Genomic DNA, 14885 nt, shown 5'->3' with positions numbered 1-14885 from the left:
TGGCAGAGGGCCTGGAGGTTTTTCGCCTTCCTCCGCAGCATGGGGCGGGGGTCGCTTGCTGGAGGATTCTCTGCGACTTGAAGTCTTTAAATCACAGAATTTGGGGACTTCAACAGCAGAGTCAAGGGAAAGGGGTTGGGTCAGCTTTTGTGGCCTGCATCATGCAGGGAGTCAGACTAGATGATCATAACTGTCCCTTCTGACCTGAAAGGCTATGAGTCTATGAGTCTATGACACACAGGTTAAAAGGAGGGGAAAGAACCCAAAAAGAAAGAGCTGTCAGAAGCCTGCCATTGCTGGCCCCATCCTCTGTGAATTTATCTAGTTCCTTTTTGAACCCTGTTATAGTCTTGGCCTTCACAACGTCCTCTGGCAAGGAGTTCCACAGGTTGACACATGTTAATCTGGGCTCCAATAGCAAGGCTATGAACTGAACCATGGAGACAGCTGGGGCCCGGGGGACACCTGCGAGAGAATCCCACAGATGGAATGGATGCTTGACCCAGGATACGCATGTCTCATGTGGAACTTGGGTTGCAGGACATGGAACAGACAGAAGCTACTACCTGGGCTGGGGCTGTTACTAGCCGGAGAGCACCAGAAGTGAGTGCCATAGAAACACGGAGGGCCATATCCTGCTCTCATTTACATGGGTGCAACACCTATTGACTTCATTGGGAATCACACCCATGCAGATCGGAGCAGAAGTTGGCTCCCTGTGGCAAATCTGACAAGATGTGTCCGGGTTATGTCTAGGCCATTTGAGAGATTCCCTGTGAACGTTCCAGAACTATAATGAGTCTAGGGAAACACGTATTGAAATGAGCCAGAAATGCAGGGTATGTTTATTTGCACCATGGGACCAACATTTCTCTCTTTATTAACGTGAGAAACTCAGATACTGCACAGGACTGTACGAGTCAGTAGCTAATAAACCTTCTGTTTCTGGCTCTGTAATATTTTATCTGGTTTTTATTGTGCATTACAAAGTATGTTATGGTTTTTAAATAAATCCGGAGCACGGTGGGGAGGGCTGGCACCATTTCAACTCCCTTATTGCCTTGGCAGCCTGTGATGTGTGTGTTTTCTTTACAGTTTATTACTCTTTTAATTACAGTTTCAATCTCACAATAAACGTTATTTGTTTCCCAACCCACTGCTTTGTCAGTCATAAATCAGGGCTAACTGTAAACACGCTGCCCAATAAGCCAGCAGGGGGAAAACAGCTCCACTGAGAAAGCCTCATAAATGGAAAGATCATTTACTTTCCACGGTATTTTCCCTTGCACATTTCACAGCGTTTACACTCAGAAAGCTCAGGCTCCCCTGAGACCCTGGATTGGCTACGTGACCCCTGCTGGCTCCTTTTCGGGATGTGTTATATATACCTTCCGCCCCACCCTGAAAGACGGATGTGAGTTCTTCGTTCGGTCTGGAACTGGATTGTGCCGCTTTGTAACGTGAGGACAGGCCGTAACCTCCCACTGCTGTGTCAGCCCGGTGAGTAAACTGGTTTAGCAGCGTCTTGATGGTTCCTTGATGTGTTAAATTCAGTGTGTGGCTAACAAGGGGGGTATAGTTTATGGAGGGGGCGTGGACCTTTAAAGTCGGGAAAAGTGTCTCTGAAATGGCACCAAGGGGTTCCATGTAGCTCAGGGATTCGGTTGAGAAATAAAATGCGTCTTTACTAGGCACTGATCAGATCCGAAACCCAGCCTTGTGGCTAGTGCCTCATCGCTAGTGACTCTGGCCTGGCTGAGGGGCATGGTACCAGACAGATGTAATGAACCTCTGGTGCAGCTCGAGGGAAAGGCTTGGCCATTGAAATTCAGTTAACAATGCTGCGGCTGCTGTCTGAGCCTCATAGATTCCAGTTCTCTCTCTCCCCACTTGGAAGTAACAGACCATTAATTTTGGCCTCTACAGTCACGGCACACAGGGTTTCAAGGGGCTGTTTCCAGTCACGTTTCTCACCATCCCTGCTCCTTAATTCGATGGCCATATCCTGGCTGTTTTCACGTGATGTTCAGCTTGGCAGGCTGTCACGGAGTGTGGGGGGACACAAGGCCCTGCACCCCCGGCTTCCTGCGATTCACCATGACTCTCAGCCAGCCAGTAAAGCAGAAGATTTATTTAGACGACAGGAACACAGTTCAAGACAGGTCTTGCAGGCACAGACAACAGGGACCCCCTCAGTTAGGTCCATCTTGGGGTCTCGGGGCCCCACAGCCCCCTTGGGAGGTCAGAGCCCTGTCTGCCTCCCAGCCTTTTCACCAGCCAGCTCCTGAAAACTCTCTCTTCAGCGACCCGTCCCACCACCTTTGTTCAGTTTCCCGGGCAAAGGTGTCACCTGGCCTCTAACCCCTTCCTTGGTTCTCATGTTACATGCTCAGGTATTCTCTGTCGGTCAGTCTCCCATCCCCCAATGCAGACTATCCTAGCCACACTCCCCTGTCAGCATTTAAAGACCACAGTAGGAACAGTCCCAGTTCATCACACAGGCGGATGGAGGTGGTTTTTTGCAGGCCCCATAGAATTGTGGAGTGCCCTAGAATTCCTTGCAGAGACAGCTCATGGGGAAAGCTTTCTCACCAAAGCCCTCTACCAAGTCTGCTACAGCCAATCAACAAGGACTGCCATCTTTGTTACTTGTCTGTACAGCGCCTAGCACAATGGGGCCTTCGTCCTTGATTGGTGATGAGTAGGTGCCAGCGTAACCTAGCACTGCTAACAATACTAACCTGCCCAGAGGACAGTTTCTTCCCAGTGCCCATTGGTTAGACATTGGTGTATGGCCCAAGCAGGAGAATTCATGTCCCTGCTAAACTTTTGATTTCATTATCATATTTACAAGCATGTTTAGAGACTGATGGATGAAATCTTGCTAGGAATGAAATCACATGTCACTGAATATTCACATAAGAACAGCCATACTGGGTCAGACCAAAGGTCTATCCAGCCCAGTATCCTGTCTACCGACAGTGGCCAATGCCAGGTGTCCCAGAGGGAATGAACAGAACAGGTCATCATCAAGTGATCCATCCCTGTCACCCATTCCCAGTTTCTGGCAACCAGAGGCTAGAGACACCATCCCAGCTGGCTAATAGCCATTGCTGGCCCCATCCTCCATGAATTTATCTAGTTCCTTTCTGAACCCTGTTATAGCCTTGGCCTTCATAACATCCTCTGGCAGGGAGTTCCACAGGTTGACACGTGTTAATCTGAAATGAGCTCTATTAAATGAAGCATTCTGCACCTGCAGCACTATCGTCATTCAACTATGATCTCGTCACATTTGTTACATTTTATACCGAGAGTTAAGTATTATTTAGGTCCAAGATAACCAGGCTCCTTAACAGAACCTTTCATTTCAGTTTAGACCAAGAATAAGAAAACACTTTAATTTGTGTGTGTATTGTCATAGGTCCTAAAGGCTCCGAGTGAGATCAAGGCACCACTGCACTAATTACTATACAGTGTCTGCCCTGAAGAGCTTACAATCTAAATAGACCAGACAGACAAAGGACAGGGAAGGAAACAGAGGCCCAGAGAGATGAAATGACATATCATCCAGTGCCAGGTGCCTCCGAGGAAGGGGCAAGATGCCCTGCAGCGGGCGGCTCTGAGTAATCTGTTCCCAAGGACAGTTTCCTTCCTAACCCCATCAGTTAGAGGTCAGCGTATGTGCTGAAGCACGCCAGATCAGACATCCCCGGCCATACAATGCCACTGGGTAGATTCTGATAGCACTTTTGGAGACTGATGCCTGCTCATTGCTAACTAACAAAAGCCTTGTGTCAAACTAAGCAGCCTGATTGTCAGAGGTGTGGAGCACCTGTGGCTCCCATTAACGTCAGAAGGTATTGGCAGTGCTCAGCACCTTTGAAAATGCTGGCCTCGATCTCTGCCCCTGAGGCTGAATGCACTAATGGCTGGCGTTCACCCCAGCAGGCCAGCACTAACTCTATGCCTCACTGGACACCTCCAAACAAGACTTCAGTGCCTGGTGAAGTTTTTGAGTTTCACCCTAATGTTTGTAAAGCCCCATACAAGCCTCAGACAGGTGCCACAAGAGAGGTTCACAGTATGGTTCGCAAAAATCACAGGTGCTCTTTGAGTAGAACTTTCTCTCGGGTGTTTTCCTTACTCTGCGGGTTCTACCCCTCTCCGCTGGCCATCGGATACTGAAGTGAAGGAGGATTGGCTGTAGATCAGTAGCTGCACAAACTGAAACTCAGCTGTCTTAGTCTGGTGGATTGGCGAGAGGACAAATTCAGAACTGAGGGTGAAGGAGGCTGTCGAGGCTGATTCCCCACTCTGTCACTCCGAGGGCAGAAGGTGGAGGCCCGCAAGGATTCTAAAATTAATACCTGCCACTCCAGGCTTGTATTAAACCCCCAAGGTTACAGATTTTCTCTGACCTTGGCTTGGTAAACACTGCCACCACCCAAGTGAAAAACTGCCTCTTGCAAATCCCCAAAAAGTCAAAAAAAAATATGAAAGTTTTCCCTGAGGCCCTTTGGCTTTTCCACCCTTCCCTCGGGGAAGCCGAGAAAGGAAACAAACAAAAGGGAAACCCTGTGGTTGCCACCAGCTAATTGAAAAACATATGCACAGACCTTTTAAGACACAAAACCAATCAGTTTTTTTTTTAAAAGGTAAATTTTATTAAAAGAAGAAGAAAGGAAACATCTGGAAAATCAGGCTATTGCTAGATGTTATAGAGCAACTGAAAAGGGATTAAACACCAGGAACGGCTCTCTGGGGTCTAGCTTACCGTTACAAAAGAAAACAAAAATACCTGAGCTTAGCACAGAGGAAATCCACAAGCCACAATAAAGAAATAAACCTGATCGCGTCAGTCTAAACATCCCCTGTCCCAGTGAATCCTTCTAGGTATGGAAGATAATTTTTCATACCTGGTTCAAACTTTACACAACATTGCTGTTGCCCCTGTCTCTTCAGCCAAGCGAGAACAACCCAGAGACAAAGGGAAAGCTTTTTTTCCCATTTTAAAAAGTTCTAGCCTTCCCATTGGCTCTTTTGGTCAGGTGCCCACTCCCTTTTCTTTACCTGGGGGACTTTTTAACCCTTTACAGATAAAGCAAGCAGCCACCAAGAGGGACTTTATAGCTAATTGGCTGGCTGGGTGTCTGTAAAAGGGAGCTACCCGCCCACCCCCCCCTTCATTTATCACAGAGGCTGAGGGCTCAAATCTCCATTCTACAATGTCATTTTGACACTGGAGTGACTGCAAAATTGGTGTAACAGCAGCGAATCAGACCTTGACTTTCACCTTCTTCCGAGCCTTCAGTGTCTCCTACACCAATTTGTACCTGCTTACCAACATAACCTCAGTCTAGGTGATAATTACTGTAGAGATTCCCTAGTGCCTAAGAAATTCTATAAAGAGGCATCAGTGATCCATGACAGTGTCTAAACCTGGGGCTTTGGTGGTTATTAAATGGTTGTATACCCTGTAGCGCAGTGTAATCACATGCAATTTTGTATCATTACATGACTGTAGGTTCAGTAGAGCCTCTACTCATATGGGGGGCTTTGGTAGTTATGTGGTCATATGTACCACAGAGCAGGTAATCAGATGGGCGGTTGTGGTTATAGGGTTTTATGCACTGTACAGACAAATGACATGGGCAGTTTGTTGCTGTTTTGTTTTTAACTCTAGGCTGTGCGACATCTGAGGTGGGATGGAGCAGCTTCAGCACACCGTGCCACTTGTCAATTCCTCCTTCTATCAGCCTTCCACCTTCCTCCTGACGGGCTTTCCGGGGCTGGAAGCCAATCACCACTGGATCTCCATCCCTTTCTGCATGTTCTATCTTGTCGGCCTTTCAGGGAACTGCCTGATCCTGATCATCATCAAGAAGACCCAAAGTCTTCATAAGCCTACGTACTACTTCCTTTCCATGCTGGCCGTGATGGACCTGGGCTTGGCTTTGTGTACCCTTCCTACCACGCTGGGCATCTTTTGGTTTAAGATCAGAAAAATTGAGTTCAATGCCTGTCTCACCCAGATGTATTTTATCCATATACTGTCAGTGATGGAATCCTCGGTGCTCCTAGCCATGGCCTTCGATCGTTTCATCGCTATCTCCAACCCTCTGAGATATTCGTCCATCTTGACCAAGCCAACCATCATAAAAATAGGGCTGGCAATTGTTTCAAGAGCTGTGATCTCCCTCTTCCCAATACCCTTTCTGCTCAAGAGGCTAACCTACTGTGGGAACAATGTGCTTTCCCACTCATTTTGCTTTCACCCTGATATCATGAAGTTGGCCTGCGCAGATATAAAAGTCAACATCCTGTATGGTTTAATTGTCATTCTTTCAACGGTGGGTGTGGATTTTGTGTTCATTGTGCTATCATATGTTCTGATCATTAAGACTGTGGTCAGCCTCACGACCAAGGAAAAATGTCTCAAGGCTTTGAACACATGTGTCTCCCATATCTGTGCCGTCCTAATCTTCTTCATCCCAATGATTGGACTGTCCGTTCTCCATCGCTGTGGTGACAATGTTCCCCCTATGCTTAACATTGTGGTGGGCTATATCTACCTTATTGTGCCCCCCGTCTTAAATCCTATCATATACAGTGTCAAATCCAAACTGATCCGCAGAGCCATGCTCAGAACACTGTGTTGGAAAAATGAGTCAATGTGACAGACTTTCACCATCAGGTTTCACCTAATTCAGGTGAATTGCTTCATCATGTTAAATCAAAGGGGGCCCTGTGCTTGGCCAGAAGAAGAAAACTGCAATTCCCCTTGGACGTTGTATCCCAGCGCATGTTGTGTTCTTCCATTTCCTCCTAGAATCGCCCCCACTCCCCTGCCAGCTTCATCAAACCTAAGGCCCTGATTGCCGGGGTCTGCAAGAAAGGTGGGATCCACTCATGAGGATGCAATTGCAAGATTTGGGCCCAAATTTATTATTTTTTAAAGTGACATGGGGCGGTGGAACGGGGATCCACTGAAATGCAGACCCTGAAAAAGCTAGTAACCTAATCAATCTGTCCATTTATCCTTTTACATAGTGACTGTCCAGTTTGGCCAGCCCCTCTGCTATGTACATTGGCCAAACTGGACAGTCCCTACGTGAAAGGATAAATGGACACAAGTCAGATATCAGGAATGGCAATATACAAAAACCTGTAGGAGAACACTTCAACCTCCCTGGCCACACAATAGCAGATGTAAAGGTAGCCATCTTACAGCAAAAATCTTCAGGACCAGACTCCAAAGAGAAACTGCTGCACTTCAGTTCATTTGCAAATTTGACACCATCAGCTCAGGATTAAACAGAGACTGTGAATGGCTAACCAACTACAGAAGCAGTTTCTCCTCCCTTGGTGTTCACACCTCAACTGCTAGCAGAAGACCTCACCCTCCCCGATTGAACTAACCTCGTTATCTCCATACTGATTTATACCTGCCTCTGGAAATTTCCATTACATGCATCTGACGAAGTGGGTATTCACCCACGAAAGCTCATGCTCCAATACATCTGTTAGTCTATAAGGTTCCACAGGACTCTCTGTTGCTTTTTACAGAGCCAGACTAACACGGCTACCCCTCTGATACTAATCAATCTGTGTAAACCTCCTTCAGCCCTGCCTGCCTAAAGTTCTCTCTTCCTGCCTCATGCTGTGTCCTGTCTATCATAGACTCAGGGTCCCTACCCATACGCAAACTACGCAGTTGTGTAGGGCACCAGGACAAGCCCCAAATGTCCTGGTGCCCTACACAGCTGCGTACTGCATCCAGCTCTAGTGGCCAGCCCGATCCCCCGCATGGCTGAGTCGGCCCCTCGTGGGCTGTGCACAGCAGGGCCCAGGAAAGCTGATTTTAAAAATGACTGTCTCCTCCACCTGTGCCTGTAGCCAGACAGAGTGCCTAAGCATGGATGCCTCTACCCAGATCCTGGTGTGGTTTTGCAAAGACTGTAACTTGCAATTTCCACTTACTGATATCCAGGCTGGGGGGACCATCCAATGTGAGAGGTGCCTGCTGGTGGAATCTCTCAGGCAGCAGGTGGGAGAGCTACAGGAGGAGGTGGCTAGGTTGAGGAGCATCCGTATCCATGAGCAATTCCTCGACAGTGTCCATGTGGAGACAGCTGAGGTAGCTGTCCCAGTACACAGGACTGCTGATACACCACTGGTGGAGGAGGAGATGGCTCAGGGTGGACACTGGCAGCTGGTTACTTCTGGCAGCAGGCAGTGCTCCACCCTTGCTCCGAACCCTCCTGCCGTGGTTATAGGTAACCGTTATGCTCTTCTTGACACAGGAAAGAAGGAATCACTCCCTACAGTAAAGGAGGAGAAGCCTCGTACCCCTAAGGCTGGAGAGTCTGCTGCCACCACTGCGAATAGGAAACGTAGGGTAGTGGTGGTCGGAGACTCTCCAGCCTTAGGGGTACGAGGCTTCTCCTCCTTTACTGTAGGGAGTGACTCTCTGCTGAGGGGGATGGAGGCGCCCATCTGTCGCCCTGACATTTCATCTCGGGAGGTATGCTGCCTGCTGGGGGCCCGTATCCGAGACGTTACGGAGGCATTGTCGAGGATTATCCAGCCCTCTGACTACTACCCCATGCTACTCATCCATGTGGGCACAAATGATACTGCGCGGTGTGACACTGAGCGGATCAAGAGTGACTACAGGGCTCTGGGAGTACGGGTGAAGGAGTTTGGAGCGCAGGTGGTATTCTCTTCAATTCTTCCTGTCAAAGGTAGGGGCCCGGGCAGAGACAGATGCATCATGGAGGTGAATGCCTGGCTGCGAAGATGGTGTCGCCAGGAGGGCTTTGGCTTCCTAGACCATGGGATGCTATTCGAGGAAGGACTGCTAGGCAGAGATGGCGTTCACCTTTCAAGGAGAGGAAAGACCCTATTCGGACACAGACTGGCTAACCTAGTGAGGAGGGCTTTAAACTAGGTTCGACGGGGACAGGTGAGCAAAGCCCACAGGTAAGTGGGGAACATGGAGACCGGGGAGATGGGTCGGAAACGAGAGGGAGTGTGGGCTATATTGGCAGAGAGACAGGAGAGTCAGGACAAAACTGGGAGGAAAGATCAAACCAGTATCTTAGATGCCTATATACAAATGCGAGAAGTATGGGGAATAAGCAGGAAGAACTGGAAGTGCTAATAAATAAATACAACTATGACATTATTGGCATCACTGAAACTTGGTGGGATAATACACATGATTGGAATGTTGGTGTGGATGGGTACAGCTTGCTCAGGAAGGATAGACAGGGGAAAAAGGGAGGAGGTGTTGCCTTATATATTAAAAATGTACACACTTGGACTGAGGTAGAGATGGACATAGGAGACGGAAGTGTTGAGAGTCTCTGGGTTAGGCTTAAAGGGGCAAAAAACAAGGGAAATGTCATGCTAGGAGTCTACTACAGGCCACCTATCCAGGTAGAAGAGGTGGATGAGGCTTTTTTCAAGCAACTAACAAAATCATCCAAAACCCAAGATTTGGTGGTGATGGGGGACTTCAACTATCCGGATATATGTTGGGAAAATAACACAGCGGGGCACAGACTATCCAACAAATTCTTGGACTGCATTGGAGACAACTTTTTATTTCAGAAGGTTGAAAAAGCTACTAGGGGGGAAGCTGTTCTAGACTTGATTTTAACAAATAGGGAGGAACTCGTTGAGAATGTGAAAGTAGAAGGCAGCCTGGGTGAAAGTGATCATGAAATCATAGAGTTTGCAATTCTAAGGAAGGGTAGAAGGGAGAACAGCAAAATAGAGACAATGGATTTCAGGAAGGCAGATTTTGGGAAGCTCAGAGAGCTGATAGGTAAGGTCCCATGGGAATCAAGACTGAGGGGAAAAACAACTGAGGAGAGTTGGCAGTTTTTCAAAGTGACACTATTAAGGGCCCAAAAGCAAGCTATTCCGCTGGTTAGGAAAGATAGAAAATGTGGCAAAAGACCACCTTGGCTTAACCACGAGATCTTGCACGATCTAAAAAATAAAAAGGAGTCATATAAAAAATGGAAACTAGGACAGATTACAAAGGATGAATATAGGCAAACAACACAGGAATGCAGGGGCAAGATTAGAAAGGCAAAGACACAAAATGAGCTCAAACTAGCTACGGGAATAAAAGGAAACAAGAAGACTTTTGATACGGTCTCGCATGATATTCTTATCGATAAACTAGGCAAATACAAATTAGATGGGGCTACTATAAGGTGGGTGCATAACTGGCTGGATAACCGTACTCAGAGAGTTGTTATTAATGGTTCCCAATCCTGCTGGAAAGGCGTAACGAGTGGGGTTCCGCAGGGGTCTGTTTTGGGACCGGCTCTGTTCAATATCTTCATCAACGACTTAGATATTGGCATAGAAAGTACGCTTATTAAGTTTACGGATGATACCAAACTGGGAGGGATTGCAACTACTTTGGAGGACAGGGTCATAATTCAAAATGATCTGGACAAATTGGAGAAATGGGCTGAGGTAAACAGGATGAAGTTTAACAAAGACAAATGCAAAGTGCTCCACTTAGGAAGGAAAAATCAATTTCACACATACAGAATGGGAAAAGACTGTCTAGGAAGGAGTACGGCAGAAAGGGATCTAGGGGTTATAGTGGACCACAAGCTAAATATGAGTCAACAGTGTGATGCTGTTGCAAAAAAAGCAAACATGATTCTGGGATGCATTAACAGATGTGTTGTGAGCAAGACACGAGAAGTCCTTCTTCCGCTCTACTCTGCTCTGGTTAGGCCTCAGCTGGAGTATTGTGTCCAGTTCTGGGCGCCGCATTTTAAAAAAGATGTGGAGAAATTGGAAAGGGTCCAAAGAAGAGCAACAAGAATGATTAAAGGTCTTGAGAACATGACCTATGAAGGAAGGCTGAAAGAACTGGGTTTGTTTAGTTTGGAAAAGAGAAGACTGAGAGGGGACATGATAGCAGTTTTCAGGTATCTAAAAGGGTGTCATAAGGAGGAGGGAGAGAACTTGTTCACCTTAGCCTCTAAGGATAGAACCAGAAACAATGGGTTTAAACTGCAGCAAGGGAGGTCTAGGTTGGACATTAGGAAAAAGTTCCTAACTGTCAGGGTGGTTAAACACTGGAACAAATTGCCTAGGGAGGTTGTGGAATCTCCGTCTCTGGAGATATTTAAGAGTAGGTTAGATAAATGTCTATCAGGGATGGTCTAGACAGTATTTGGTCCTGCCATGCGGGCAGGGGACTGGACTCGATGACCTCTCGAGGTCCCTTCCAGTCCTAGAATCTATGAATCTATGAATAGCCTCTAAGGATAGAACCAGAAACAATGGGTTTAAACTGCAGCAAGGGAGGTCTAGGTTGGACATTAGGAAAAAGTTCCTAACTGTCAGGGTGGTTAAACACTGGAACAAATTGCCTAGGGAGGTTGTGGAATCTCCGTCTCTGGAGATATTTAAGAGTAGGTTAGATAAATGTCTATCAGGGATGGTCTAGACAGTATTTGGTCCTGCCATGCAGGCAGGGGACTGGACTCGATGACCTCTCGAGGTCCCTTCCAGTCCTAGAATCTATGAATCTATGAATCTATGAATAGCCTCTAAGGATAGAACCAGAAACAATGGGTTTAAACTGCAGCAAGGGAGGTCTAGGTTGGACATTAGGAAAAAGTTCCTAACTGTCAGGGTGGTTAAACACTGGAACAAATTGCCTAGGGAGGTTGTGGAATCTCCGTCTCTGGAGATATTTAAGAGTAGGTTAGATAAATGTCTATCAGGGATGGTCTAGACAGTATTTGGTCCTGCCATGCGGGCAGGGGACTGGACTCGATGACCTCTCGAGGTCCCTTCCAGTCCTAGAATCTATGAATCTATGAATCTATGAACCTTCTGGTCAGCAGCGCTAAGTTCGTGTAGGGGACGGTGTATTGCTCCCTGTGAGTCGGAGGTGGAGTTCCCATCCCAGCGTACACAAAGCCCCCATAAACATGCTGTCTAAGTTACTCAGAAAACCTCTCCTGCATCATCTGCTTCCTGATCACTCAGCAGCCCCCTCCTGGTCAGTCACTTTGTGTGGGCCCCACAGGCCAGTGTGATTGTCTGATGTGGTCGGTCCCGGAAGACTATATCCGTCACTTCCACCCCGGGCCCCGCAGCCCACTAGGGACGGCCCTGCTCATGACTGTGACTGGCAGCGTGAGCAGAATCCTCAAAGCTCTCCACACATTAGGAGAAGTGTCCTTCAGCTCTGCATCATGAATGAACTGGAGAACTTGGAGTGGAGAGTGCTTCCCATGTGCCAAAATGTGATGGATGTTGTCCAATTCGACATAGAAGTCTTTATCACTGATGTCCGAGCATTTCCCATGTGTCAGCGTCCATTGAAGTTCTGTAGGATTGTTCAAGAGCGTTTTCCCATCTGCTGTCAGTTTACTGAGGTCATATAAATGCCTCCAGGTCTTTTTGTGGTGCTTCATTTGTCCAAACCTTTCTTTGATGGACACTCCAGCCTTGTCAATGAGTGAGCAAAAAAACTCCCTCTTGAATTTTTCTTCTGAGCTTCCCATTACCTCATCTCTGCCCTCGTAACCAATCTGTCTCTTCTTCCGATGAATACGAGATTCCTTGAAGACCGGCTCAACTCCTAAGTTTTCTACCATTTCTTTGGCAGCAGTGATGTCATCTTCAAATTCGTTGTCTCTGTAGGCCATAACGAGATCAAGGCAGCGTCTCATCAAAGTAGTAGCAGTTGCAATGTCCACTGACTGAGTTTGTAATGCCTTGTAATGTTTACTTGGAACAGAATTTCGTGACAAACCACAATTGAGACCAGAAATTTGAAGTCAGTGATCTGATTTGCCAAGCTTTGCACCTCGTGTCCGATTGTTGCCTCAGGTTTACTCAACTGCACCAGTTCCATCTAGGCATTGTAACACTCAGTCACTTGGTATCTCACTAGCCTTATGCTCACTCTTCAAGTCTTAAACACACGTACACTTTCACAATTACACAATAAAACAAGGTTCACAGTATTGCATCTGGTCTCTCACTTCATTTCGTTTATATATCTCAGTGGTCTCCAAAGTGGGGTGCACAAGAGGATCCTTCAGGGTGCGTGGCAGGAGGAGCGCTTTTTTTTTTTGGCGCTTTGTCAGGCAGGAGTCCAAGCTTATTTTTTTTGCTTCGGCGCGGCAGGGGGTGTGTGCTCAAAATTTTTTTACTGATAGGGTGCGTGATCAAAAAAGTTTGGAGACCACTGGTATATCTCGCTGACTGACTGGCGATGCCCCACCCCTTATCTACACGCGAAGGCCTGGCTGACAACATTCTAGGAGGTTCAAAGAAAATGTATTTCTCAGAAAGTCTGGAAGGTTCCATGAGATTCTACAAAGGTCCAGAACATTCTAGGAGGTTAGTGAAAAATGATCCCACAGAGGTGAGCAACAAAGATGACCAAAGGGATGGAATACAAGCCATATGAGCAAAAGCTGAAGGAACTGTGTACGTTTCATTTGGAAAGAGGAGATTAAGGGGGGACAGGACCAGCGTTCCCTCTAATTTTATACGTCCATGTGCAGAATAAATTTTATTATGTGTGACGCATCACCTCCATATTGGTGAACATAACAAAATACATGTGGTGGGGCTGGGGATGAGGGGTTTGGAGTGTGGGAGGGGGCTCAGAGCTGGGGCAGAGGGTTGCGGTGCGGGCTCTGGGGTGGGGCTGGGGATGATGGATGTGGGGTGCAGACTATAGGGTGGGGCTGGGGATGAGAGGTTTGGCCTTTCCCTGCCACAACCCTGAGCCCCTGAGTGGGGCTGTGGCCACGCAGCTCAGAGGGAACTTAGGACATGATAGGGGTCTTCAGATACTTGACAGGCTGCCATAAAAAGATGGGGAAAAGTTGTTCTCTCTTGGCACAGAGGGCAGGACAGGAAACAGTGGGTTCAAACTACAGCAGAGCAGATTTGGATTAAATCTCAGGAAAAACGTCCTCCCTGTAAGAAGAGGAGGACAATGGAGCAGACGCCTTGGGAGGTCGTGGAAGCTCCTTCACTGGAGGTTTTCCAAAGGGGGCTGGAGCCGTCTGTCCTGGATGGTTTAGACACAACGAACCCTGCATCTTGGCAGGGGGCTAGACCAGCTGACCCGTGTGGTCCCTTCTCACCCGGAGGGTCTATGATTCTACAATTGTCAGACAATTCCAGCATTGTATCATGGAGCGGAGGGACGCGGTAGTTTTCCATGGGTCCCTTCACGGGGAGCTCAGGACATTATCAATTGTTCTGGAAACCTTTCTGCAGAGAGAAATGGAGCCGAAGCGGCCCAGAGCCTCAGCTCAAAGTGCTTAGCTGCCCCAGCCTGGAGGGGTTCCTCTTTCATCCGTATTACCAACATGCCTGACAATAGAAACGATGGTAGGCAGCTCTCCTGAGCCCCCATTCTCAAGGCACATCAGTTGTCCCAACCTGGATTGACAGGAGCGTCCCATCATGTTACCATCCATCAAAAATGAAACATGCGGTTGGATGGACAGTAGAAAACCAGTGGGGACAATAATGATATCACGGAAGACAGGCTCTGAGTGCCTTGGGTTACTCTCATTCAAAAACCAGAAAGGCCGAGTCCCGCTGTGCTGGCTGACACAGGGGAAAGGGCTCTTGGTGGGGTGTGCGTTGGGGGGCTAGTGTAGCCCCATCCTGTCCGTTACAGTCACCTTCTAAGGCACCGCCCCTCCGTTTATCCTCTTAGCATGTGTCTCTCTGTGTGTCGCTGTTCAGGGCTGATTGAGCAGCAGGACACGGCCCTGAATGGTGTAGAACTGCCCAGCCCCCAGACAGGAATCCAGGTACCATTCCTGCCTGCTCCCCGGCAGGCACTGACGGACGGT

General features: G+C 47.7%; 1 protein-coding gene across 1 annotated transcript; it reads left to right on the top strand.

Moving 5' to 3' along the window:
• The first annotated feature begins 1395 nt into the window (after positions 1 to 1395).
• Positions 1396 to 6904, top strand: LOC128830191 (olfactory receptor 51G2-like). Its single transcript, XM_054015976.1, has 2 exons — positions 1396 to 1500; positions 5687 to 6904. The coding sequence occupies exon 2, from the start codon at positions 5709 to 5711 to the stop codon at positions 6678 to 6680; it is 972 nt and encodes a 323-aa protein (XP_053871951.1). The 5' UTR covers positions 1396 to 1500; positions 5687 to 5708; the 3' UTR covers positions 6681 to 6904.
• Positions 6905 to 14885: the final 7981 nt, after the last annotated feature.

The sequence above is a fragment of the Malaclemys terrapin genome, chromosome 1, assembly GCF_027887155.1.
Source record: "Malaclemys terrapin pileata isolate rMalTer1 chromosome 1, rMalTer1.hap1, whole genome shotgun sequence".
Classification (NCBI taxonomy): domain Eukaryota; kingdom Metazoa; phylum Chordata; order Testudines; family Emydidae; genus Malaclemys; species Malaclemys terrapin.
Note: the sequence above shows the minus strand (reverse complement) of the source record. Positions and strands in the feature narration are given on the sequence as shown.

Coding starts and splice junctions, on each gene's coding strand:
- LOC128830191 (XM_054015976.1), top strand. CDS start 5,709: ATGGAGCAGCTTCAGCACACCGTGCCACTTGTCAATTCCTCCTTCTAT.